Source organism: Lemur catta, chromosome 2 (assembly GCF_020740605.2).
Source record: "Lemur catta isolate mLemCat1 chromosome 2, mLemCat1.pri, whole genome shotgun sequence".
Classification (NCBI taxonomy): Eukaryota; Metazoa; Chordata; class Mammalia; order Primates; family Lemuridae; genus Lemur; species Lemur catta.
The window spans coordinates 12,906,956-12,932,636 of record NC_059129.1 but is presented as its reverse complement, the minus strand read 5'-3'; the positions used below and the strand labels follow the sequence as shown (position 1 = coordinate 12,932,636).

General features: G+C 52.5%; 2 protein-coding genes across 3 annotated transcripts in view; one reads left to right on the top strand and one right to left on the bottom strand.

Moving 5' to 3' along the window:
* On the top strand, nt 1-23,443 carry GPRC5B (G protein-coupled receptor class C group 5 member B). The gene is made up of 5 exons (XM_045542124.1): nt 1-386; nt 632-828; nt 10,514-11,544; nt 18,749-18,888; nt 20,227-23,443. The coding sequence occupies exons 1-5, from the start codon at nt 27-29 to the stop codon at nt 20,269-20,271; spliced, it is 1,773 nt and encodes a 590-aa protein (XP_045398080.1). The 5' UTR covers nt 1-26; the 3' UTR covers nt 20,272-23,443.
* The window catches only part of IQCK (IQ motif containing K), a 103,939-nt gene continuing 101,255 nt past the window's right edge, over nt 22,998-25,681 (bottom strand). For both annotated transcript variants that reach the window (XM_045542713.1, XM_045542714.1), the window contains one exon: nt 22,998-24,217. In XM_045542713.1, coding sequence (XP_045398669.1) covers nt 24,162-24,217 — 56 coding nt within the window. In that variant the 3' untranslated portion in view covers nt 22,998-24,161. The remainder of the gene's footprint in view (nt 24,218-25,681) is intronic.

Genomic DNA, 25,681 nt, shown 5'->3' with positions numbered 1-25,681 from the left:
CTCAGGCGGCGGGTGTCCGGCTCAGTATGCGCAATGGGACAGGGACACCTGGGAGGTCGGAGCAGAGCAGGGAGAGGAGTGTGTCCGGGAGGGACTCCCCTGGAGGAGGCCAAGCGGGGTGTGTGCGCCCGGGTCTGTATGGGGCCTTGGTGACTTTGGAAGGCAGGCGGCTGGGTCCTCTCTGCGGCCCGGGCCCGGTGCTGGTGTGCTCCGGGGAAGTTACTGCGTACGAGCCCACGAGGGAGCGAGTCCCGGGGGAGGAAGGCCCCTGCCCTAGGACCCCCGAGGCGGCATCCCTCGGTGCGTGTAGGCTGGGGACGTTCCTGCAAATGGACCACCCTGGGGAGTTGCCCGGTGCGTCTGGGTTGTTCATGGGCGCACTGTGGGTTTGAGGGGAACATCCGCGAATTGGGGACACCGGGGTCGGGGGGGTTAGTCTCTGCGATCCCGGCACTGAGCGGTGGGCTTGCACAGCAGACAGGAGCTGCCAGACACTTAACCCGGCGCCAAACGGCCGGTGGGCCCCGGGACTGGGCGGGCGGCGGGGACGGGGCCGGCGGGGGCGGGGCGGAGGCGGACGGGGCGGGGCCTGGCGGGGACGGGGCGGGGCCGGTGGGGCGGGGGCGTGGAGGGGGCGGGGCGGCGGCCGCTGCAGCAGCGCGGGCCGGGCCAGGGGGCGCCTCGCGCGGCAGAGGCGGGAGGCGGCGATGCAGTGAAGCCGGACCCGCAGGCGGGCGTGCGTGGAGCGGGAGCAGCGGCCGCGCTGCAGAGATGTGACTCGGGCCGAGGGCCAGCACGAGCGTCGGCGCTGCGGGGCGGCGGGGGTCGGTGAGTGCTAGTCGCGCCGAGGCGGTGGAGGACGCTGCGGGGACCCCAGAAACTTTTCCCGCCGTACATTTAGGAGGATTGGGGCGTCCTCTTCTTGTGTTTTTCGAAACCCCCCAGGCCCCTCCCTCCCCCCCATCTGCTGGGGGAGATGTTGGGTCAGGGCGAGGGGACCCACAGCGGGGCGGGAGGGGAGCCGCAGAGGGCGGGGCGGGGGAGGGGGGACCTTTCCCCGGGGACCGTCCCGGGAGGGGGACCGTACCGGGACCGGGTGGAGATCCAGGTCTCGGAGGAGGGTCTGGGGGCGACCACAGGTAAAGGGCAGCTGGCAGCGTGAAGAGTCCAGCCATGCCCGAGTGACTCGTCGGTGTGAGGAGCCGCAGGCACGTCCTGGGGCCTCGTGGTAAACGGGTGGGGGGCTGGCCGTGGACCTGGCAGACGGAGCCGGGGGCGCAAGGGCCGGACTTTGGGGGTGAGCAGCCGCACCTGCTGCAGGGGCCGGGGGCCAAGCTCGCAGCCAGCCGAGGCTGTGCATTATCCAGCTGGGGAGAGGGGGACACTGCAGGAGGGAAGGACGCAGGGCTGAGACCTGGGGCTGGGGGACAAGTGGGGGAGGTAGGAGGGGGCAGCTGCATACAATGGCGGGGGAGGGTGGCGTTTCTGTTCCAGACACGGGGCACTTGGACCTCCGGTAGAGGTGGCCAGGCTGGGGGGTAAGGACTAGCCCTGTGCTGTGTCCTCTCTCCTTGGGGGACACAGGCTTCCAGCCCGACCAGGACACCACACATCCCGGGGTTCCTACTGCCTGGGCGGAAAGGGGAGCGCACGGGAGGAACCCGCACCCACCTCGGCCCTGGGGAGTGGGCCACCGACCTTGCCCCAGAGGTCGCCCAGCGCAGCGGGATCGTTCTCCGGTCCTTGCTCTGTCACACCCAGGCCTAGCCAGTTCCCCCCTTCTCGTCCCCCGTTAGCTAAGGGGGCGGCTCCTTGGAGCGCGGACAAAGGCCCCTGGAGTGTGGCGGGCAGCGGCGTCCCCGCCTGGGGCCCCAGCCCACGCGCCACATTGGCTGCCCAACTGCACCAGGCTGGGGGGCACCTGAACCGAGTCCAGGAAGCAGAGGGGACTCCGCAAAGACAAGCGAAGTGGGGGAGGGATCTGGCACAAAAACCCCCGCACTGCAGCCAAGGAACCTTAATTCAGAAGTTTCTTAGTGGAGAAGAGGGGCTTGTGGAGTATCCAGACTTTGAGTTAAACTGCATGCAAATGACATGTAAATAGGATGCAAATTGGCATCTGTTGGTTGGAAGCCCTCCCGGCCAGTTTTGTATCTAGACTGTGCAGTGAACACAGCTTCCTATCTGCTCCCTGCTCCGAGTCTGAAAAGGGGTCAGCTGAGTTGGGAAGGGAAGAAGTTGGGGGCTGGGGGAAAGGAGCCGCCATTTGGGGCACAGGCAGCAAGCGGTTTTGTTAGAAAGATAAACCCCACATCTTTATTGGTTAATTTGTTTTTTCAATCAATGGCCGAGCCACAGAACTGGGTGCGGGGGCACTACCTTGTATAACGTGGACAAGCCTCTGCTCTTAGTGGACTGGGGAGGTGAGTGGGCAAACACTAAACAAGCAAAAATAGCAAATAGAATATCCAATGAGATAAGGGCTGACATGAAAATAAAACAGCGATGTAAAAGAACGTGCAGCTGGGAAAACTGTTCTGAGGAGTGACGTTTGTGGGGAGCCCAGCAAGGTGAGGGGCCCGCCACTGGAAGATCTTGGGGGAAGACAGAACCAAGAAGAGCACACTGCAAGTGCAAAGGCTTTGAGGTGGGAATGAGTTTAGAGGAACTGAACAAAGGCCATTGTGGCTAGAGCTTTAGGCAGATTTGGGGGTGGGGTGGGAGGATGGCAGGGACCAGCCAGATCACAATCTTTTGGGCCATGGAAAGGAGTTGGAGATTTTGCTTGGGGCCAATGAGCCCTTGGAGGGTTTGAGTGGGAAGTCCCAGGATCTGATTCTTAAAAGCTCCTCTGACCTCGACAAGGAGACGGAAGGCAGCTCCCCGTCCATTCTGCCCATGGGGCGAGGGAGGCACTGGGAGGCTCCATCGGGCTCCGTGCAGCCTGTGGGACTGCTTTGAGCCTGGCCAGCCCTGTGAGCCAACTGGAAGAGTGGCCCAGGTTTTAAAATCTACTCCCCACTTTCCAGCAGTTCTTACCCACCATAACAAACCCCACCCAGAGCCTGTGGCCCCATAAGCATGTTCACTTCCATGCAGAGCTTCCTGGGGCTTCCGAGTTAGTCACTTTTTCTCAGGAATAACAACCCCGAGAGAGGACCCCTCCACCCTCCACCGAGCAACGGGCAGCCAGGGATGCAATTTGCATTTAAATGATTGCTTTTATTTACAGGATTGGAGCTGCCTTGCGTATTCATGGATCACGGAGCTTGTGTTCTTGCAACCCAGTTTACTAATCTAAGAGGGTTTTTTAATTTGAGAGCCCCCAAATAGGCCAGTGGTTTGGTCTGCATTGGGAAATGAAGATTATGAGGTCCTGTAACTTGGAAAAGATAGCAGAGGGTGAGATTTGCAGGTCTGGGGAAGAGTTTAGTGTCAGGAAACCTTGTAACAAGTCTAATCTGGCTGGGCAGGAAATGCACCAGCGGCTCTAACCGGAGTGGGCCGGAACGGGAGTGTATCGCTGGGGTGCGTGGGGAGAGCAGCTCCCCAGCCCCATCCTGGGCATCTGCCAGACATGGGGGGAGTCGGAACAGCAGTGCAGTGGAAAGGCTTTGGGGTCAGGAGCTAAGAGAAATGGGTTCTATTTCCGGGTTGACCTGTAAATCCCAGTATGCCTCTGACCAAAGCCACGTGACCTCTCAGCCTTCGTTGTCCCCAACAGGACAGTGGGAATCTCGATTGTCTTTTTAACAAACCCATACCCTTGCTTCCTCTGTGTCAGGCACCAAGCTGAATACTTTTCATGTGGTTTTCACACGTGCTTCCTGAAGACGCACTATCATTATCCCCATTTTACAGATGAAGAAACTGAGGTTCAGAGAGATTAAGTAATGCCCAGTGCCACAGAGTTCTCTCTGACTCCACTCCCAAGGAGTCTGATGAGAGTACGAACTCTGTGCCAGGTGTTTATCTGTGTACCGAACTATTAAATACGCCCAGGGCTGGGACACCCCCTAAATCTGCTCATTTTGTCTTTCTCTTCCTGTTTCAGTGCACACCCCCCATCTCTAGAGGAGGTGGGTTAAGATGCCTCTGGGCGCCTGCCAGGCACTGAAAGGGTACATGCTGGGCTGGGAAGGGACCCAGGGTGGAGGCCGGGGCAAGGCCAGTCAGAATGGTATGTTCCAGAACGGCTTTGTACATTTTATTTCTCCTTTCCTACGGGTGTATGGGGAGAGGCAGACGCTGGTTCCTGAGAGAATGGCTGGTGTCTCGTCTCCGGGCGTCCTGGCTCTGGCTCTGGCTCCACAAGAGAGATGCCTGGTTTCAGGGCATCCCAGGGTCCCCCGGCCTGAGTTCTACCTTCACAGCAAGGTCCCCACTTGGAGCACCTGCTATGGGTAGCAGAAGAGTTTTGGGGGTCCCCAGGGCAGACCACCCCCAAAGAGATCTCCCCTTCACACCACCTCAGGGACCTCTTTGGTTGGTGTGTGATGGGGGAGGCTGGAAACCAGCAGTGGACAAACACCTGGGTGAGCCCCCGAATTATAACAACACCTCCATCGCAAGCGCCCTCCTAGAAAAATCGGTTCCAGAAGAGTTCACCTCTTAGACAAGGGAGAATGTGCCAATCTTTATTTGTTTTTTATTTATTTAATGGACACTTTTTGGAAAGTGCTTATGCTGCGTTAACTACTGTCCTAAACCATAATTATTAATTATTTTAATCCTCACCACAATCCCATGCTGTGGGCACTGTTATCACCCCCATTTCCTAGATGAGAAAACTGAGGCAAGAAAGGTTAAATCGGCTCCCCAGGGTCACAAGGTGTTAGCTAGTGGCCCAGGGGCAGGATTTGAAGCCGGGAGGTCTGATTCCGAAATTCACACCAAGGTGGGAGCAAGGCTGGGAGAACCAGCCCTGTGTGTGGCCTGCAGGTGGGCCCTGTCCTTCTCAGGCAAGGAGGCCTGCCTGTGTTCCTTCCAGCCCTCTGCAGGCCCTGGCTCGTGGAGAAAGGGGGTGCGCTGCTCCTCCACCACCAGAAGCTTCAGGCCCCTCTGCGGAGTGCGTGTGCGTGCGTGTGTGTGTGTGTGTGTGTGTGTGTGTGTGTGTGTGTGTGTGTGTGTGTGAGAGAGAGAGAGAGAGAGATGCAGTGTATTAAAGAGCATCTGAGTGAGTCACATTTCTGGGAGGCTGGCTGGCAGCAAGGGTAATTAGTATGTGAGCCGAGTCTTGCGCGTTCGTTCACATTTATTCATTGCTCCTTTTGAGACGCTCACGCCTGCATCCCACGGGTCTGTTGCCATATATTCATCCCGTCCCAGTCAGCCCTGCCTCCAGGCTCACTTGAAACCTCTAATCTGGTATTGTTCCGCTTGGGCTTCCTGGAGAGCTGCCCAGCGCGTGGGGGTGGGAGACACCAGGTGCCTAACTGAGCAGAATGGGGGCTTACCTGAAAGTGGGGGCAGATCGTGCATGGGCGTCGCCCGTCTCAGGTTGGGGTGGTGGGGTGAAAGGAGTCAGGGTTGTGGGTCCTGGTCCCCTGCCATATGTGTCCTTAGTCCTCGGGCCTTGGTGCACCCAAGCATCACACCTGCAGGGCTTGTGGAGACACAGGTGCTGGACCCACCCCTGAGAGTCTGCATTTCCAACAAGCTCCCCGGTGACACTGCCCTTGCCAGTCCAAGGACCAGACTTTTTCTTTTTTTTTTTTTTTGAGATAGGGTCTTGCTCCGTCGCCTGGGCTAGAGTGCAGCGGCGTCATCATACCTCACTGCAATCTCAAACTCCCGGGCGCAAGCCATCCTCCTGCCTCAGCCTCCCGAGAAGCTGGGACTACAGGGCACACCATGATGCCTGGCTAATTTTTCTATTTTTAGTAGAGACGGGGTCTTGATCTTGCTCAGGCTGGTCTCGAACTCCTGGCCTTAAGCAATCCTCCCATCTCTCCACCTCCCAAAGTGCTAGGATTACAGGCGTGAGCCACCGTGTCCGGCCCCAAGGACCAGACTTTGACTTAAACCTCTCAGACCCTCAGTTTCCTTCCCTATAAATAGGAATGAAAATATTCACCCTTCTGGGGTGATAGGAGGTTTAGAGACCCTATTTATCAATTCATCCATTCAGCGACTGGATCGTGAGCCCTGCCCATGGCAGGCACTGGGGAATTGGCATGGAACAAGACAGATAAGGTGCCGGGTATGGGGCAGGAGTAGGGGAGGGCAGTGAGGAACAGACCAAAAATGTAATAAAATAATTGAAAATTGTGGCACATGCTACAAAAACAGTAATCAAAAGTATCAGCACAGAGCCTAACGGGGGCAAGGAGAACCTAATTTAGAGAGACTGGCCGGCAAAACACTCACCAAGTGACACTTGTAGAGCCCTAGGCTGGAGTAAGAGCCCAAAAACAATAGTACAATTATTTGTCTCCTGGCTCCACCTCTTTATAACAATGTGACCTGTGACCTTGGACAAGCCCGCTGACCTCCCTGTACCATAGTTTTATCTCCTGTAAAGCTGTGATAGTAGTAGTAGCTGATTCATCGGGTTGTTATGCAGATTATTCGGTGTTAACATATGTGACTTGCACAAGAGTGCCTAGAATATAGGTGGCACTTGGGAAGTTACCAGTTATTGCTGCTGTCACTGTGGTGCTAACAGAAAACTCTGCAGGGCAATTCTGACTCCCCCAGACATCCTCGTTGACCCTTCCTGGGCTTCATTCTGTGATGCCATGTGTAAAACCACCCCCCTAACCCATCCTGGACCTTGTTCTATGGGTGGGGTGGCTGTCACCACACGGCCGTCCTTAGCAATGATAATGACCCACTTGAAATGACTGGACCCCTGCTGCAGTCCCTGGCTGCCCTCAGTTGCATCTACATGCTCAGATGTTGGGTAGACAGGACTTCCTGGAAGGGGGCCACAAGATGTGGGAGGAATATTAGAAGTTCTTTGGTGGCAAGTGACAGAAACCCAGCTCAAACTGGCTGAATCCAAAAAAAAAGAAGTTGATTGGCTGCTGGAATTGCGGAGGGCAGCTCCAGCTTCAGGCATGGATGGATCCAGCTGTTCAGTGTAGTAGGACTCTGGGCCAGCTTTACTCTGGGACAGGTTCTCTCTCTGTGACGGCAGATAATGTCCTTCTCCGGCTTCAGGCCTCTATCCTTGTAGTTCTTCAACCCCCGGAGAAAGAGGAGACCTCTTTCCAGCTAGGGCGAGCAACACTCCTGTGGCTAATTCTCGTGGGTCTGGCTCAGATCATGTGCCTGTCCATGAAGCAGCCCCTGGAGCCAAAGGGTAGGATAAATGCCCTGATTGGCCAGGCCTGGGTCACACGTCCATGCTGGGAGCTGGGGCTCAAGGGATCTCTCCAAAGAGAAATTGGGAGCTCTTTCCAGAAATGGGAGAACCGGATGCTGGTCACCAAAGCAGCAGCTGTCCAGGAAAGAGCAGAGGGTTCCACCCTCAGGGATGAAAGCAGAAAGCAAGAATGTATCCATTTCCCATGTCAGAGAGGGGGAGCGGGAGCGCTGGACCAGGGCCACAGGCCTCTGCATGGCTGCAGAAGCACGATCACCATCCCGGTGTTTGCATCTTCCCCGTGGGTTTCCGCTGTGGTTGGAGGGCCAAGGACGGTGGGGAAGGAGTTGGAGAAACAAAGTCCCAGTTTTCAGCCAGGCCTGGAAAGAGGAGATACCCCTGGGAGAGTGAGTGGAGACAACTAAAGAAGGCCAAGTTCTTGCCAGGGCAGGACACGGGGGGCAGGCCCGTGGCGGAGGGGCCTGGCTGGTTTCCTGGCATCTTCCCCATTGACTCTGTCCCGGAGTGTTCAAACGGGGCTATCTCAGCCTTGCCACTCTTGACCTTCAGGGCTGGGTAATCCTTTGTTGTGGGGCTTGTCCTGTGCATTGTAGGATGTCTGGCAGCATCCCTGGTCTCTGTCTCCCAGCTGCCATTTGCACCCCACTCTTCAGTTGTGACAACCAAAAATGTCTGGACATTGCGAAATGTCCCCTGGGGGACAAAATTGCCCCTGGTTGAGAACCACTGGCCTAGGGGTACTTGGGAGGAGGGGCTGGGGGGGGGTGTTGGTCAAGGCTGAGGAGCACAGTCCTACCTGTCATCCTGCCGGCCACCTGGGCATGGACGGATGGCATTGGCTGCCGGGCCACCAAGAGAGGCTGCTTAGGCTGTTTCTTGCTGAGAAGTCTCCTAATCGAGTTGGCCATTGATGACATGTCTGACGGACATCCACTCTAGGCCCCTGCACCTGTCAGGGACCGATGGCATTTTGTTCTGACACGTCCAGTTCTTAAATCTTGACTCCCAGCATGCTTGCAGGATCTCGTGATCAGCCGTTCTGTCTAGGATGATGTTTTTCCAAAGGGTGGTACGTTGGGATGTGCCCAGTGGGTATGCAACACGGGTTACATCAACGAGCAATTTTAAAATGTCAAAAGATAAGTACTTTAATGTGTTTGGTTTTCTTCTAAGTAGACTGATTTAAAGGCCTCAGTGAGTCAGTTAAGCAAATAACCGCACAGTTAAGCCCACACACTGGACACACACAGGTGGCGTGTGGACAAAGCTCGATAGCTGCGGTGGCACTCCAGTGACCCACGCTGCAGGGGCACGCACAGTGCTGGACTGCAGGCTGGTTGTCAACGTCTGGGGCGCATCCTCACCCCTAAATGTGCCCGAGCTGGATGCCGAGATGCCTGTTTAAGGAGCACGGCTGGCCAGATGCTCTGTCCCAAGCCTGCCTCCTCGCATCTGTGGCCAAAGGACAGGCGTGAGCCCCACACCACCAGGCACCTTCTCCTTCAGCGGCATCAATAATTCATGCCAGTCGAAGGCCGCACAGCCGAGGCAGGATGTGAGACACTCACGGGATCTCTGGCGGAGAGAGGTGGTCGATACTGCATTTACTTAAGGAAGCCCCAGGGACGCTCTGGACATGCGGGGAGGGCAGCTGGACGCAGCCCCGCATGGGGGCCGAGCTAAGGCAGGAGAGCTGGCTCGAGAGGCCCAGAAATGAGCATCGAGCGCAGCTGTGCAGACTGTGGCTTTCTCGAAGGCCAGGCTCCCTTCAAAAGCACGGAGCTGGTAGCCGTGGGGTAGAGGACAGTCCCCAGGAACATGTTTCTTGTTCATTCGGTATTTACTAAACATCCGCTTTGTGCCAGGCACTGTGTGTAGTGCTTGAGTCTACACCAGTGGTTCTCCTCCAGAAGATCTTGCTCCGCCAGGGGACATCTGGCCGTGTCTAGAGACATTCGGGGTTGTCACAATCAGGGGAGGGGTTGTGCTACCTGCATCCAGTAGGTAGAGCCCCGGGATGCTGCTGAACACCCCACAGTGCACAGGACAGCCCCCCACGACAAAGAATGATCCGGCCCAAGTGTCAGTCATGCTGAGCTTGAGAAAGCCTGGTCCACTGAGAACAGGAGAGACAGCGTCCCTGACCTGCCACATCGTGCAGCGGAGAAAATCCGGAAGGGAGGAGAGGAAGGGAAGGAGGAAACAAAGTAAACAGGCAGAAACTGACAGACACGATTAGAGCTGAGAAAGAAGTCACCAGAGGCTGTGGTTGAGAGGGCTAGGGTGTGACCTTGGCCAAGGTCTGAGTTGATGGCATCAGAGCTGAGCCCGGCAGGGTGGGGGAGGAGGAGGAGGAGGAGGAAGAGTGTCCAAGCAGAGGGAGCCGGAGGGGCACGAGGAGACTTGGGTTAAGCCTGTCACCGAGGCTGCTGTGTGGAGTCCAGCGCACGTGGGGGCAAGAGAGAGGGTCCTGCAGGCATCCCAGGGAGAGACAGACCCGGGGCGGAAGGAAGAGGGGGACCCTCAAGAGATCTGTAGGAGGAGGGGGCGTGGGACGTGTGAGGGGGAGACAAAGCGTGGAACTGAGGACGTCTTAGCTCCTTTTGGGTATACTGCGTGGGAAATGCCGGGAGTCTTTGGAGCAGGGACACTTCTGGGAGTAGGGTGTGTGACCTTGGGTAAGGGCTGTCACCTCCTGGAGACCCTGTTTTGTCACCTGTAATATGGATGTCATAATAGGACCCGCCTCACAGGGCATTGTGAGGACCGGCTGTGTTCGGTTCCTGTCCCGGAGTCAGGCGTCAGTAAGTGTCAGCGCGGAGAGGTCGAAACCCACCATTTGCCCGGCGAGGCACTTGGCACTTGAAAGTTTTGTTTTATTCCCTTAGTTTTGAAGAGGTCAGACATGGCATGGGGTCTCGAATTCAAAAAAGGCAAAAAGGCACAGAGAGGAAGTGAGTCTCCCTCCTGCTCTGTCCCGCAGCCACTGGCGACAATGGTTCATGGGTGTTCACTGCGCCCGGCCAGGGGCGCAGCTGGGAGCCCCTTTCCCCGATGTGCCCGCGGGTGCCGTGTGGGCCGGCAGGGTTGAAATCGGCGGGCCTCCATCGGGAAGCCAGGAGAGTGGGAGTCTTACGGGGAATTGTTCTTTCTCCCCACTCCCCGCCCCCTTGGCTTTTCTAGAGTGTTCGTGGTATCGGAGAGAAAGATGAGAACCCACCAGGTGCTCACCCTCCTCCTGCTCTCCGCGATCGCCTCCGTGGCCTCTGAAAACGCCAGCACGTCCCGGGGCTGCGGGCTGGACCTTCTCCCTCAGTACGTGTCCCTGTGCGACCTGGACGCCATCTGGGGCATCGTGGTGGAGGCGGTGGCCGGGGCGGGCGCCCTGATCACACTGCTCCTGACGCTCATCCTCCTGGTGCGGCTGCCGTTCATCAAGGACAAGGAGAAGAAGAGCCCCGTGGGCCTCCACTTCCTCTTCCTCCTGGGGACCCTGGGCCTCTTCGGGCTGACATTCGCCTTCATCATCCAGGAGGATGAGACCATCTGCTCCGTTCGCCGCTTCCTCTGGGGCGTGCTCTTCGCGCTCTGCTTCTCCTGCCTGCTGAGCCAGGCGTGGCGCGTGCGCAGGCTGGTGCGCCACGGCACGGGCCCGGCGGGCTGGCAGCTGGTGGGCCTGGCGCTGTGCCTGATGCTGGTGCAGGTCATCATCGCCGTGGAGTGGCTGGTGCTGACCGTGCTGCGCGACACCAGGCCGGCCTGCGCCTACGAGCCCATGGACTTCGTGATGGCCCTCATCTACGACATGGTACTGCTCGTGGTCACCCTGGGGCTGGCCCTCTTCACGCTGTGCGGCAAGTTCAAGAGGTGGAAGCTGAACGGGGCCTTCCTGCTGATCACGGCCTTCCTCTCTGTGCTCATCTGGGTGGCCTGGACCGCCATGTACCTCTTCGGCAACGGCAAGCTCCAGCAGGGAGACGCCTGGGACGACCCCACCCTGGCCATCACGCTGGCGGCCAGCGGCTGGGTCTTCGTCATCTTCCACGCCATCCCTGAGATCCACTGCACCCTGCTCCCGGCCCTGCAGGAAAACACGCCCAACTACTTCGACACGTCGCAGCCCAGGATGCGGGAGACGGCTTTCGAGGAGGACGTGCAGCTGCCGAGGACCTACATGGAGAACAAGGCCTTCTCCATGGATGAGCACAATGCAGGTAAAGTGACGACACCTGGGGCCTATTCGTCCTTCTCTCCGGTGGGGACAGGTGGTGCTGGTCCCAGGGCAGTCCTAGCAGAGTAGAGCCCGCAAACATTGGCCCCTGAGCTGAAACTGGCTCAGAGATGGATTTTTGTTGAGCATTTCTTTTCCTATCCATTGCCAACTAATTTATTATAAAAATCCAGGTTTCTTTTACCAAGCCGCATCTGGCAACCATGAGGCCGACATTCCACCTGGCTGCAATTGTCTGCAACCGACTTGAGCCCGCGTGGACTGGAAGGCCCTGCCTTTGGTCCCTCATGGAGTTGTAGCCACCCTTTAGGTGGGATCCACTCTTCTGTTGGCCACACTCCCCACTGCTCCCCGCTGCCCCGTGCCCCAGCTGCCGTAACATATTAGCACTCACTCCCTGCCTCCCTGGAAGTGTTTGAATTTGCAGCTCGCGTGCTGGGTGGCAGCAGGAGACAAGGGGCAGTACTCCTGTCCCCTGCCCTGCCTCCGTCACCAGAGTGTAGGAATTTGGGCCCTGGAGACAGACATCTAGGTTCAAATCCTGCTGCTGCCACTTCCCAGATGTGTGGCTTTGAGCAAATGACATTAACCTCTCTGAGCCTCAGTTTTTTTGAAATCTGTGAAATAGAAGTAATAAGAGAATGTGTCACCTAGCGCTGTAGAGAGAAGTGACACAATGAGTACGAAGCCCCCATGGCCCCTGGCGTGTCCCATGTGCACCTTAGTTGGGTTCCCCTGAAAGCAGAGTCTGAGACAAGGGCTGGGGTGCAGGCGCTGTGCTCGGGAGGTGGTCCCTGCGGGGAAGAGGGCAGGCAGGATGAGACGGGGAAGGCAGAAACGCCAAAAGGTTATTAATGAGCTAGTTACTGCCATAGACAACTGGGGCTCAGTCCTGCTGGGAATGCTCTGAGGACACATATAGGGTGAGCCTCAGGATTGGCCGGGGAAGGACAGGGGGGCCGGGGCATCTGTCCAGCCACTCCCATCTCCCGCTGTCATTAACGGCCCTATAACTCGTGAGTGGGCTGAACGAGTTCCATTGGTTTCGAGGCATGAAAATAATAGATTTGGTGGGCACTGGAGGTGGACATTGTCCGGGTACCCAGGATGGTCTGTCACTGCTGCAGCAGGATCCAGAGGTGGGGACCTGCCTTAAGGATGTGCTACAGGCGCCCAAATCCCCTGCTGCCGGGGCTTGGGAAGTAGCTCTGAGAATCAGTACTTGAAGGGAGTCAGGTTCCCAGTGCTTGGGATTAAATAAAATTGCCTTTTCTCAGTGACCTGAAGCTGCATCAGGGGCTACAACAGTAATAACTCACAGTAGCAGGAGCAGTAAGGATTATCTCATATAGTCACCGTTTGTTGAGCACTAACTATGTGCCAGGCGCTATCCTGTCTTTAACCTGCGCTATCTCATTTGTCCTCCTGCCGCCTGATTATCCCCATCTTATAGATGGATACATGGAGGCCCGAAGAAGTTAAGTGACTTGCCCGGGGACGTACAGCTAGGAGGTGGCCCACTCCAGATTGTCACAATTCCGTTTTCAGGGGCGTGCACCCAGGACGCTCATTGGGCTGAGTGCTGAGCCCTGGAGCACAGCCTGCACGCCAAACCACTAGATCCTCCACGGCCGCCCGCATCCCTCCCTCCCACCTGGATGTACCCGGCCTCCTCGCACCCCTCCCCCAGCCAGACCCACAGGAGGGAACGCCAGTGTGGACAGGGCTGAAAATCCCCTGTGGCCTTTGTCAGAGCTGCCCTCTTCTTACCAGAAAGTTCCAGCCCGGGTTTGTCGAGAGGTTTGGCGGGGATGGCAGTGTCAGCCCAGCTGGGGGGCTGGCTCCTGGGGGTGCCAGGAGAAGATGGGGCTGAAATAGACATCAGCCCTGGGAGCCCAGAGGGCCTTTCAGGGGACAAGCTGGCCAGTTCCTGGCGTCCTGGCAGAGCCACGCCTTTGCCATCTCCTGGATAGGATCCTCTTTATCTGAGACCCACGGATGCCCCCGGAACCCGAAATGGATACACAATTCTGTACTTTCATGTTTTCCTGGGGAATTAGTCTATCGCTTTGTCAGATTCTCAGAGTTACCTGTGACCCCCAAAAGGTTAAGAAACGTTGTTGAATGTGATGGGTTTATCTCCTTGCAGTAAAACCCAGATGCCAGAATTACCCAAGTATATTTTAAAATTAAGGATAAGTAGCCTTTACTGGGTGCTTCCCATGGACCAGGTACCGTTCTGAGCATTTTAGTGGCTCATTTAATCCCTACAATAACTCCAAGAGGTCTGTTTTGCAGACAGGAAACTGAGGCACAGAGAAGCTAAGCAACTTTGCCCAAGAGGCAGAGCCAGGCTTTGAACCCAGGCGGGCTGGCTCCAGAGCTCACAGCCTTAGCCACTCTGCCATTACCCCCCTCTTCTTAAATCACTTTAGTGTCCCTCATCTCACTGACGTCTCAGGACAACGCTGTGCATTTGGAAAGATGAGGATTATCAGACCCATTTTATAGAAGGGAAAACTGAGGCCCAGGGATGTCAGGCAACTTGTTTCAGCTCATAAGTACAGAGCAGAGCAGGGAGAGGGAAAGTTGGTTTTCTGAATTCCATTACATACACCCTTTCTTGTAAAAATGCTGCCCATACTTCATATCCACACGAGGTCCAGAGATCCACAGCATCTGGGAGCCAGGGTGGTACCGACAGGATCGGTGCTTGCACGGGTGATGATGGAGGATAGAGGGCACACCCCCATCTCCTTCACAGCGGTTTTATGCCCTGACATGTGCCAAAGGCAAATAAGTCATTTTTGCATCCCCTCTTTCTTTTCCAAAGGAAAAATACTTTTATTACTCCTTTCTGGTGGTAAAGGAGCAACAGTAGTCATGTAGAATGAGCAAGGAACCATGCTGTTTCAGCCAGCACAAATAATAAAAATTGCTCAAAATCCCATTGCAAAGACAACTGCTGCCAACGGTTCGCTCTCGTCTTGCCAGACATCTCTCGGTGCACACACACGATCTCACCCACGCACGCGCACACACGGCCATGTGACCAAGCGGTCCTTAACCCGGTCGCACGTTAGAATCACCTGCGCTACTTGAAAAAATGACCAGCGCCTACCCCCTCCCTCTAAGTCTGAGTTTGGGAGTAGGTATTTCTGGGCTTTCCAAGTGATTCTAAGATGTAGCCAGGTTGAAACCCCTGGTCTGAATGGTGTTCTTAAGCGTGCTTGCTTAAGTCAGTGTTACGAGGCCCTTCCAGGTCAGGAACCGCGGAGCCACGATATAGCCTTTTAATGATGCAGAGCTTCCCATTAGGCATCAAAATTTACGTTTCTGATTTTCAGCCGGTGAATTTTCTGCCCGCCTCTGGCTCTCCACAATAAACAGTGCTGCAGTGAACATTCTTATGCATTCCTTTTTCAGCTTTTGATCAATGAACTCCTTGCAAAAAAAAAAAAAAAAAAAAAATTCCTAGATACGAGTTTAAGAGTCTGCACTTGAAAGCTTAATATGAAAAGTCCTCACTTAACATCGTCGATGGGTTTTTGGAAACTTCAGCTTTAGGCAAAACAACGTATAATGAAGCCAGTTTTTTTTCTCATCAACTTCATAACAAAACAACACTATTCATGGACCTACTGTATGTTGTTTGACTTAAAGTCACAGTTTTCAGGAACCTATCGATGACACTAAGTGAAGACTTACTGTGCATACGGCCCGATGGCACCCCAGAAAGGTAGACTAATTTACTGTCCTCCCCGTTGATAACTGCATGACAGCCCCATTTCCCCACCTCTTCAGTAACCTTGGGTGTTGTCAGACTGGTTTTTTTTTTTATAGCCCTCTTTTGAATCATGCCAAATGTGTGTCCACCAGAATTCACATGCGGTCAGGCAGAGCCATTGCTCAGAAAGCTCACACAGAGAGGCTGAGTTGGAGTCCTGGCTAGGATAGCCTTTGTTCTAGAAACCCTTGCTTTGCTGGCTGGAGACCGTCGGGGCACGCTCCCTTGCCACAGTGGGAACAGCTGTTGGCGTCTTTGGTGCTGACCTCAGCCAGCTTGTATTTTAGGAACCAGGCCCCGTAAGGGGCCTTACCCTTGAATCCCTGGGTCTCACAGAGTAGCCGGGGCCCAGGAGCCACGTTGGCCCTGTTTCTCTTGCATTTTAACTCTCCTGCCGGCCTTTCGGGTTCTCTTCCCTTGAGAGTCCATCCTTGAGGTGCTCATGAGATGGGAAGGGCGTCCTCCAGGCTGCACTGTGGTTTGCCGAGCCCCAGCAGCTTCTCCCCACTATTTCCTTACCCCCGGGGGAGACCCCAGAAATATATGAATTCACCGCCTACTGCTTATGAATAAGTGTCAAGGCATGAGGTATGTGATAGAAGATTAAAATACACTAAGGGCTGTAGCACCTTGGATCACATCTTGGAAAGCGTTAACAAGGCACATTAAATGTTCACCTTTCAAAGGAGCAAGAAAGAAAAGCAGTTTTTTTCCTTCTTTTAGAGGCCTTGAGCTCTCAGATCTCATGAGGGCCAGGGACTATTTAAACTGACCTTTTGCTTCCTACTGGAAGGCCCTGAGTTGGCTTTGGGGGCAGGGCCAACCTGGCTTCAGTTGTCAGTGTCCACACAAGAAAAGGCTGGCATTTAACCTATGAGCTTTCATTCCTATGGGGATCCCCTGTGGGCAAGCCCTGCTTGCCTTTCAGATCTGGCCCAGGTCAGGGTAGGGTTTTAGTTAGTTGGGCTTCTTGAAGTAATTTGCAAATAATAAAAAAAATCCAATCTGAGTAGGCATTAAAAAATGAAGCAGGCTGCAGGAATGGTTAGATTCGGGAGACTCAAGTGATGACAGGATCTGGTCTCTCACCAACATGGCAGCCCACAGCTGCAGGCTTGCACAGAGTCCCAGTGGAAAAGAGGAACGTTTCTCAAGATGCTAGAGCAAAAATCCCAGGGTTAGCTCTGATTGGATCTGACTGCCCTTCCCTGAGCCAGTCAGTGTGTCTGAGGAGATGTGATGCCCAAATTGGCCAGGCATAAATCACATGCCCATCCCCGAGGCCAGGGGAGAAGGCAGTTGTAGCCAACACTCCAGGGTCTAGAATGTGGGAGGGATATTCACCAAAGGAGAACCACAAATAGCCACTACAGAGGGGGACCTTGAGGCCAATGCACCCCTCCCCACAGATAGTAGAGCCAGTTTTTGTTTTCCTTGAGGAGAATATGTTTGGAGGCAGATGTGTTCTTTGGACTTCCCTCCCCCCAGGCAGGTCTAGGCTAGGACTTGAGAATAGTAAGAGTCCGTGGACTGACTGTTCCCCTCTTCCCTGTCCTGTGTCCCAGGGATCCCATCACTACTTCCCTTGCTCAGCACCGTGGAGAGGCCAAAGCAAGGAAGGTTTTCATAAGTGCCTCTTGGAATATGCATTCCCCACCCTTCCTCAGTTTCTTTGCTCCAGTCTGAGCTGAGCTGCCCCTAATATCACTTAAATTCAAGTTGCTTCTAAGTAACTAAGAATAATGGTTAAAAACGGTATCTGGAGCCAATATAGTGTGATGGTTAAGAACACAGATCCCCTGCCAGGGTTTGAATGCTAGTTCTGTCTCTTACCCACTGTGTGACCTTGGGCAAGTTACTTAACCTCTCTGTGCCCCAAATAAAGTGGAAATAATACAAGTACCTCTCATGCTATGAAAATTCAATGAATTTTTATATAGAGAGAGATACATAAAGTATTTTTCACAGTGCTTGGCTCCCAGTTGGCACTCTAGGCAGGTTAACTATTTTACAAAGGTGATTTTGGTCACTGCCTCAAGTAATTTGTAAAAAAAACCCATGCTCTCTTGCTGCTTTGTAGCTAGAAAAGTGCCTCCCTTTAGGGAAGACTTATCAGTGAGGCTTTTCTTAGGAAAGCAAAATTAGTACTTTCAATGAGAATGAAAATGTGAAGGTACTGTCTTACAATGGAAAAGACTTTCATTTTGATTGTTTTTTAATAGTGCTTGTACATTCTCTTATATTTTTACTAAACTATTTTTTAGAACGGTTTTAAGTTTCCGAAAATTTGAGCAGGAATTACAGGGAGTTCCCACGTACCCCCCAGCTTCCCTGCTGCATGCACAGAGTTTCTCCTACTATTAACAACTTGCATTACTCATACATGTTGCACTTGGTGAATCAACACTGATACATTATTATTAAGTAACATCCATATTTTAATTAGAGGTCACTCTTTGTATTGTACAGTTCTGTGGGTTTTGACACATGCAGCATGACATGTGTCCACCACAGTGTCATACAGAATAGCCTCACTGCCCTAAAAATGCCCTGAGTTCTGCCTATTTACCCTCCCCCACCCCAACCCCTGGTGACCACTGATCTTTTCCTGTCTCTATAGTTTTGCCTCTTCCAGAATATTATATAGCTGGGATCATACAGTAGCTTTTACAGACTGGCTTCTTTCACTTAGCAGTATGCATTTAAGGCTCCTCCGCGTGTCTTTTTGTATCAATTTGGCTTTTCTTTACAAAAAAGGAAATTTACATACTCTACAAGTACAGCAAATAAGAAACACCAGTTTTACCCGCCTTTCAGAGAGAAAAAGTGCTGACATATTTTGCCGCCCTGGCTCCAGGGGTCCCTTTCATTCTTGTTTAGAAACAGCCCTACTCGTGTGGTTCGAGTCCTCCTGCTCTCTCTGCCCAGGCCACTTTCTGATGAAGTCGAGAAGTACTACTGAGAACTTGATGTCCCTGTTCTTAGGGCTCTCCTCCTCTCTGTGTATCCAGAAGGAACAGTTTTGAGAGGTGTGATGTCGAACCTCACATGAATGGCATTCTCTAGAGAGGAGGTCTTTTGCCAGCGGAGACCTGAGGGGCACAGAGGCGCCTGTCACCCATGGCCTGCAGGGGCTGCGTGGCTGGGGGGAGGGTTGCAGTCTCAACCCTGGCTGCAACCGCTCTCCCCAGCCCCACTGAGACCAGTCAGGCTTCTAGAGAGCCTGAGAACAAAGCCCCTTTGTGACTTTGTTTTGAATTCTTATGACAAAGGGGAGAAGCCACCGAGGTGGGGAGGGCAGGGGTGCCCAGAACGCTCACGCTGTGTGGATGCAGGGGAAGAAAACAAAATTGCGTCTCTCTTTTGGCAATGTTGCGTTGCCGATCCCTCCCTCCCTCAGCTCTCCGAACAGCAGCAGGATTTCCCAACGGCAGCTTGGGAAAAAGACCCAGCGGCAGCTTGGGGAAAAGACCCAGCGCTCCATTTAGAAGCAACGTGTATCAGCCAACCGAGATGGCCGTTGTGCTCAACGGTGGGACTGTAAGTATTAAGATGTGATGTTTTGGCAGGAAGCCTAAGAGCGGGACAGTGTTGGGAGGCAGCTTCAACAGGGACACACTGCTCTGCGGAGGCTGCTTCTGCAGCCTACAGAGACAGCAGCAGAGACAGCAGCTCCAGGCGACATCCCTTGCAGCTAGAATGCATGCGATGCTTCCGTTTTTCTTCTTTCTCTCCCCACCCCCTTTCTGCACGCACAGACAATCCAGCTATACTCAGTCAACCACCTGTAGATTCCTTTGAAAGAGTCCGTATTTCTGGGGATTCTTGTACCCAGTTAATTCTTTGGCTTTCCTTATACAACCCTCCCCCTGGGAGGTGACTTTTAGGAAAAGCCTAAAATGATGAAGCCCCCCCGCTAAGAGATTTTGTTGACATCCAACTAGTTTAAGTCCCTGGGTCTCCCTTCTATCTTTGTGCCCCAGCTAGTACCCTCGGGTCCACCCCCACTCCTTAAGAGATGTCTTAAGAAATTGAAGCAATCACCATTTCTCTCCCTCGGACACAAAAGCAGGTTGACTATCTGATGCCAAACAGACCTTCAGCAGAATTGTCATCGCTTACGTTTGCCTCCGTGGAACGACATCATTTCCTTTCTCCAGCAATCCAGAGACGCGCTCTCATTCCCACATTTAATTTCTAAACATAGCTACATGCTTCTTTCAGAAAGGACGCATGAGCCAGTTTACGTGTGTAAATTGGATTTCCATTCTTTACATCATATGCCAATTCCATAACTCAACCTGAGCTGCTTTTTAATCTAAGTTAGGGATGGCCTTTGATCTCTGGAGGGAACCTGGGTTTTCCTGGCCTTTAGAATGGTATGCGAGGCATTGGTTTGCATTTGTTTGGAACAGGCTCAAAGATAAATAGAATCACGGATTTGCATTCTTAAAACCCCCTGCCATCCACTGGGCTCTTTTATTGTCGGTGCCAAGAAAAGCCTGCCTGACTCACGAGTGTGCAGCCTGGGTGTTACAATAAATATGGTTAGAAAAGGCCCCATCACTCACTTTTAAGCCCTCCTGGTTCCTTCAAGGCCACTGGTAAAAACACCCAGGACTTAGAAAGTGAGTTTCTGGATAAGGAAACTTATATTCATTAGAGGGGGACGATTGCAGAAAAAGAGCGATGTGGCCTTCCCAGGTACCATGGCCACATAACACACAGCGGTTGCTGCTTTTCTTGAGAATTCTTCTTCAGTCTGTCTAGGTCAAAGCAAAGTAACTTAACTGTGGCACGTTGTTGAATGAATCGGTTTCTAATGTTGCCTTTGCAAAAGCTCGGAGTTCTTAGTGTGTTATCCTTATGTTATTCCAGATCCCAACTGCTCCGCCAAGTCACACAGGACGACACCTCTGGTGAAAGACTTTAAGTTCCAGAGAATCAGAATCTCTCTTACCGATTTTATTCCCTGGCCGTGTCTTTCTTGAGGGGGAAATCGGTAACAGTGGCCGAACCAGGCCGCCTCACAGCCAGGACATTTGGAAATCCTAGCCAAGGGGATTTCGTGTAAATGTGAACACTGATGAACTGAAAAGCTAACACCGACTGCCCTCCCCTCCCCTGCCACACACACAGACACATAATACCAAACCAACCTCAATCCCCGCAAACTAGAGCAAAGCTAATTGCAAATAGTATTAGGCTCACTCGAAAACGTGGCTGGGAAGACTGTGTCATCCTCTGGGGGTAGAAGAGAACCAAGTTCACAGCTGGTGGGCCAGGCTGGTGTTGGCTGCATATGGGGGAGCCCCAACCCTATCGCCCCTCCCCAGCAAATGCTGGACTCCAGCTGGCCCCTTGGAGATGACCATTTTGTTGAGGAGGACAAATGGGGAGTTTTCCACCAAGTTGCCTGGTGGTTTGCACATTTCAGGGGGCAGTTAGGAGAGTTAAGGAGGTTTTGGGTAGGATTCCAAGGCAAGGCCCAAATGAATTGTGGGGTGAGCTTTATAGCCAGTCGTGGTGAAAAGACCCTGGCATGTGCCAAAGAAGAGGCTTGCTGGGCGCTGACATGACCATCACTTTTAGAAAGTGGTGACCAACCACTGTTCCTACTATGGGCCTCTTGCTCTAGCGCCTATGGTGAAGAAGTAAGTCCTACCACCTCCCCTTGTAGAGCCATAGAATATTCTATTCTGGTTTGGGGCCAGATCATCTCACCCTCTTCCTGCACTTACGGGTGCCCCTCCAAACCCTTGCCCAACTTTATTCCCATGTTCATTTCAAAAGCTCAACTGGGGCCACCAGCTTAAAGCCCTTCCAGGGGGCAGGTGGGAAGGCAGGCGCCATAGCAGGTTTTCCTCGATAATGTCACATGGCAGGGCGTCCAGGGTGCCCTCTAGGGTGGAGAGATGACATCCTGCTTCCTAGCAAGCAGTGACTTCTTGGGTCTTTTCCATGAATATGGTGAAAGTTCCAGGGTGGAACGGATCACATGAGGGTTTTTTGCTGCTTTTGATGGGTGTGGGGGACATTTCTGTCTTGGTTTTCCACGGGTTCCATGAAAATGGCTCTTTTCAAAGCCCATTCTTTTCTGTCATGGTTTCCATCTGTCCTAAGCAAGTCATTCCTTTATTATTTAGCATTTCGAACATCCCGGCCATGAAAAGCCCCATGTTCTCTGCACTGTTTGGCCAGCATAATCGCTAGCAACGATTCAAAGCAAAGAGTTTTAACCTGACGGCATGGAATGTATAAATGAGGGTGGGTCCTTTTGCATACACTCTAATCACTACATTGCTTTTTCTATAAAACTACCCATAAGCCTTTAACCTTTAAAGAAAATGAAAAAGGTTAGTGTTTGGGGGTGGGGGGGGAAACTGACCTCTTCATAAGCCAGTACATCTGAGCTGAGTTATGTTTTAATAAACCTTTTGATATTTCTCAAGGCCCTGGTCTCTGCTGTGCCCCCTCCCCCATCCTTGCAAAGCACTGGGAAAAATAAGGCCAATCCGGCCATCCCTGTGTGGCCCTCCTGCGAGTTTTCCTTAACAGCTAGTGCATTCCCTTGTGTTCCTGTGCATGGGGAAGACAAAGCATGCATGGCCCCAGAATGCCGCCCCGCCTCTGCCCAGAGCATGCGCTTGCTTCTAGAGAATCCGATTCCAGTCCTCTGCTGGAGGACCATCATTGGGTGGACCGAAACGAGGAGTACTGGGGAGGGCTGGGAGGGAAGGAACCTAGGACCAGGGGTTGGGGTGGGGGCAGTTGCATGCAGACCCAGCATTACAGGGAAAAAAAAGAAATCTCCGAGCACCTCAGTCCAGTGCAGTGAAAAACGACAGTGTTACACGTTCTCGTGCCAGGAGATGGTGGCTCACCCCCGCTCTCTGGAGTCCTTTGGAGCTTTCTGATACCATTCACAAGATGGAGCGATTCACACGATCGTTTTCTCTCTAAGTCCTTTGTTGCCCAGGCGTGTAAGGTGAGCACGGCACACATAGACGGCTCCCTCCGAAGCAGTGTTTCCCCACCCTGAAAACAGAACCATCTTTGAGCCACGGGGAACCTCACTTAATGAGATCTTTTTTCCCCCTTTTAAATCTGATCCATTCTTGCGCTTCTGGGTTTTGTTTTATTTTGACTTTAAGGGTGAGAGTGGGCTGAATGCCCTCACGATGGGGGCGGAGGCAGGAGTGAGGGGAGAAGAGGGAGGGCGGTTCTTTGACTCCGCCTGAAAAGTACTAAGAGCCATCTTTGCCAAGAGACTGTAGCAGCCGGCCGTCCCCACGGAGCAAGGTTTAAAGACAAAATTAAATGGCACCTCTGTTTAAGATCTGTTTGTGTAAACAAGACTTGTTTGGGGAAAACCACCTGGAAGGAGAGCATCTGTGATCCAAATCCCTCATTGTAAGCACAAATCATTCCTTGTCCGGTTATTAAAATCGCTTTGGGACTATAACAGCCACTCTTGTCCCCCCTTTTAATAGAAAGTTGGCGTTTCATGCTGGATTTCCGCACTGGAGGGGGAGGGTGGGGACAGCGGGAATCGGCTCTGACGATTTACCAACTGGGAAGTTCTGTGTGTCTCAAGGGTTTCCAGGGTTGAAGAGCCGGTTGTTGGAAGCTGGGTGCCTGGTGATCACTTTTTAGCATAGATGTCGTCAGGGCCCATTGAACAGGTGTGAACTGGGGGTGGTGTTCTTGGTTGGCCAAGGCTGACGAACCCCACACGGAAAGGGAGCATTGTGGCTTTTGTAATCCAATGATGCAGTGATTCTACCAGCTGACAGGAGTTCTCGGCAGGTGCTTTTTATTAATTAATGAAGAGCTAAGGCTCATTTTTGATAGATAATATATATTTATTAAATGCATTAATGTGTGTTTTATAATGTACCTTTATCTTCCCCTGGCTGACTGTTGCATACTTATATAAAAAAAAATCGTTAAAGAAATTTCAAGACAATCAACGTGTACCGTAAATGACTATATAAATACTACAAATTTAAAAGGTTGTAAAGCATGGGCAGATAGGTTTTATTTTCAAGATGCTGTTCTTAACACAAAAATAAAGGCTTTACTATTTACTTAAGATGTGTGGTAGCTTGTCAACACAACACAGTACAACTGTTAGGCTTTCAGATCTGCCCTGAGGCTGAAGCTGTGACATTCTGAGTGGGAGAATCCGGGTTAATGGCAAACCACGAGATAAATGAGGGTAATAAGTTAATTTACCCATAAAAGCTGAACTTTCTATAATACTCTGGGCCTAGACAACAAACACCCTTTTGTTACTGTTGTCTGCGTTTCAATGCCTCATCTTGTTGGGTTTGCAATGAAAGTCAAAGTTCTGGTCTCCTTTGGAAATGATCACAAGCAATGATGTCTTTTTTATAAAAAGAGTGGTCACCAGGTAAGCTTAAAACCCAGGTCAGACGTTTAGGACTTAAATCAGAACATGGATCTCTGCAAAAGCAGCCAAAAGTGGGAAAACCGGTAACAAGGGCACTCCAACATCTCTCGGGACTAGAGTTCATTGCACGTTTTAACAGCAGTTGACGTAGACGGATACTCCGGAAGCACTGAAGAAACATCTGGACGAAAAAATAAAATTTTGGGATACTGCAGAAAGTCAGGACTGGTGTTTTCTTTTATAAACTATTTGCACTAAAGCATATTTGCAACAAATCCTATCTTGTGTGGAAAAAAGTTCCGTTTTCACGTGTACCAAGTCTTGTTGTTAAAGAAATCACAGTAGAGGAAGCATAATTTGGGCATTTTCCTTGGACAGGAAAAGCTACCAACTGCGGTTAAAGTGATGGCATCTTGGCTGCAGGCATCTCATCATCCTCCATTTTGCATTTCACTACAAAGAAATGAAAGAGAAAGTCAGGATCCATTTACATACATAGATAGACCTGTCACTTGGAAACCGGAAACTCCGATGTATGGACAAGGTCCCTCACACCACAACCCACTGAGTGGTCTGGCCCCACGGATCTGCCGGCAAGAACACAGGACCATTGTGCTCTAAGGGTGGCACCTGAAGGTTCCAAACCACTTCCTGGACTGTTCATGGCCATTCTTAATTCAGTTCAGAAAAAGGTCAAAAGTGTGCTTTGCAGGTCGGGGGCCTGAAGGAAGGAAGTTTCACTAAAGATGATGACAGGTTCCAAGCTTTCCACTCAACCCAGTCTGTCAACACAAACCCTGTTCCCCGCCACCAACCCCAAATGAAAAAACTCAGGGTATTGCTGGGGTCAATCACAACGTCAGAAAAGAAAATCTTTTCCCTTGTGTCACAGTGTGGACAAGAATGTGACACCACTGATTTCCTGAGTCTGCCAAACAGGAAAGTGAGCTGGACACACTGCATGGCAGTGTTTGTAAGGGAAATTAATCTCTACATATAAAATCCCCTCCCAGGTAACTATGGAAACCCAGTCACCTGGGTCTGTCAAGGATCCTTTTGGAAAGACCCTCTCTCTTTTTTTTTTTTAATACATCTTTGCTTGTCCAAGTGCTTGCCCCGTATGTTAATGCCTGAAGGGTTATTTGAGCGAGGTCGCAGGCTCTGATTATTTGAGCGGAGCACTGTTCTAGTAGAAAGGGTGTTTGGGGTTGTTACCGGGTAGGGTTGAGGTTTCAGTGGAGCCTGCCCCCAGTCCTAATCTCCCAGCGACTAAGGGCGTGCACACGCTGGACGTCAGCACAGAGGTGAGGTGTGCACGGTGACCGTCCCGTGCAGTCTGGTTATTTCCTGATGGAGGTGGGAGGAATGCCTGCAGCAGCACAAACCGGCCTAGCAGTCTTCAAACTGAGGGCACACAAAGACTTTCCAGGGTTCTTGGTCTCGGTCCATTCAAAGGAAATCCATGTCCAGCTCTTCAGCTTCCGTGCACGGACTTGCAGTGGTGGGGCTGGTGTCAGTCCTCCTTTTGTGCCTGTCTCCATCTCGGCCCAGCATGTAAAAAACCCCCAGGTGCCGAACAAGAAGGCAGTTCGCAATCTGAGGGCCCCCAGAGTCTGTTTTATTTTCAAAGTTTAGTACCTATCAAGATGGGTTGTGTATTTATTTGCTTTTGCATACTACTAATGGTTGTATTAATAACTCAAACCAGAAAAATATTTTTAATACTTGGGGCCTGTGATCATGGACTTTTTTTTTTTCCCACTGTATATACCTTTTTTCCCCCACATATATGGAAGCGCTATGGCCAACCACAATGAGGACCCTACATGGCTCTAGATGCTATTGACAATGACATTGATCTTGATAGCCAAGGATCTGTCACACCTTGCTAAGTGCTTTCCCACTATCCCACTGAAC

Coding starts and splice junctions, on each gene's coding strand:
- GPRC5B (XM_045542124.1), top strand. CDS start 27: ATGCGCAATGGGACAGGGACACCTGGGAGGTCGGAGCAGAGCAGGGAG. Junction 387..631: donor TGTTCATGGGCGCACTGTGG/GTTTGAGGGGAA, acceptor GGGGGCGTGGAG/GGGGCGGGGCGGCGGCCGCT. Junction 11,545..18,748: donor CATGGATGAGCACAATGCAG/GTAAAGTGACGA, acceptor TCCCTCCCTCAG/CTCTCCGAACAGCAGCAGGA.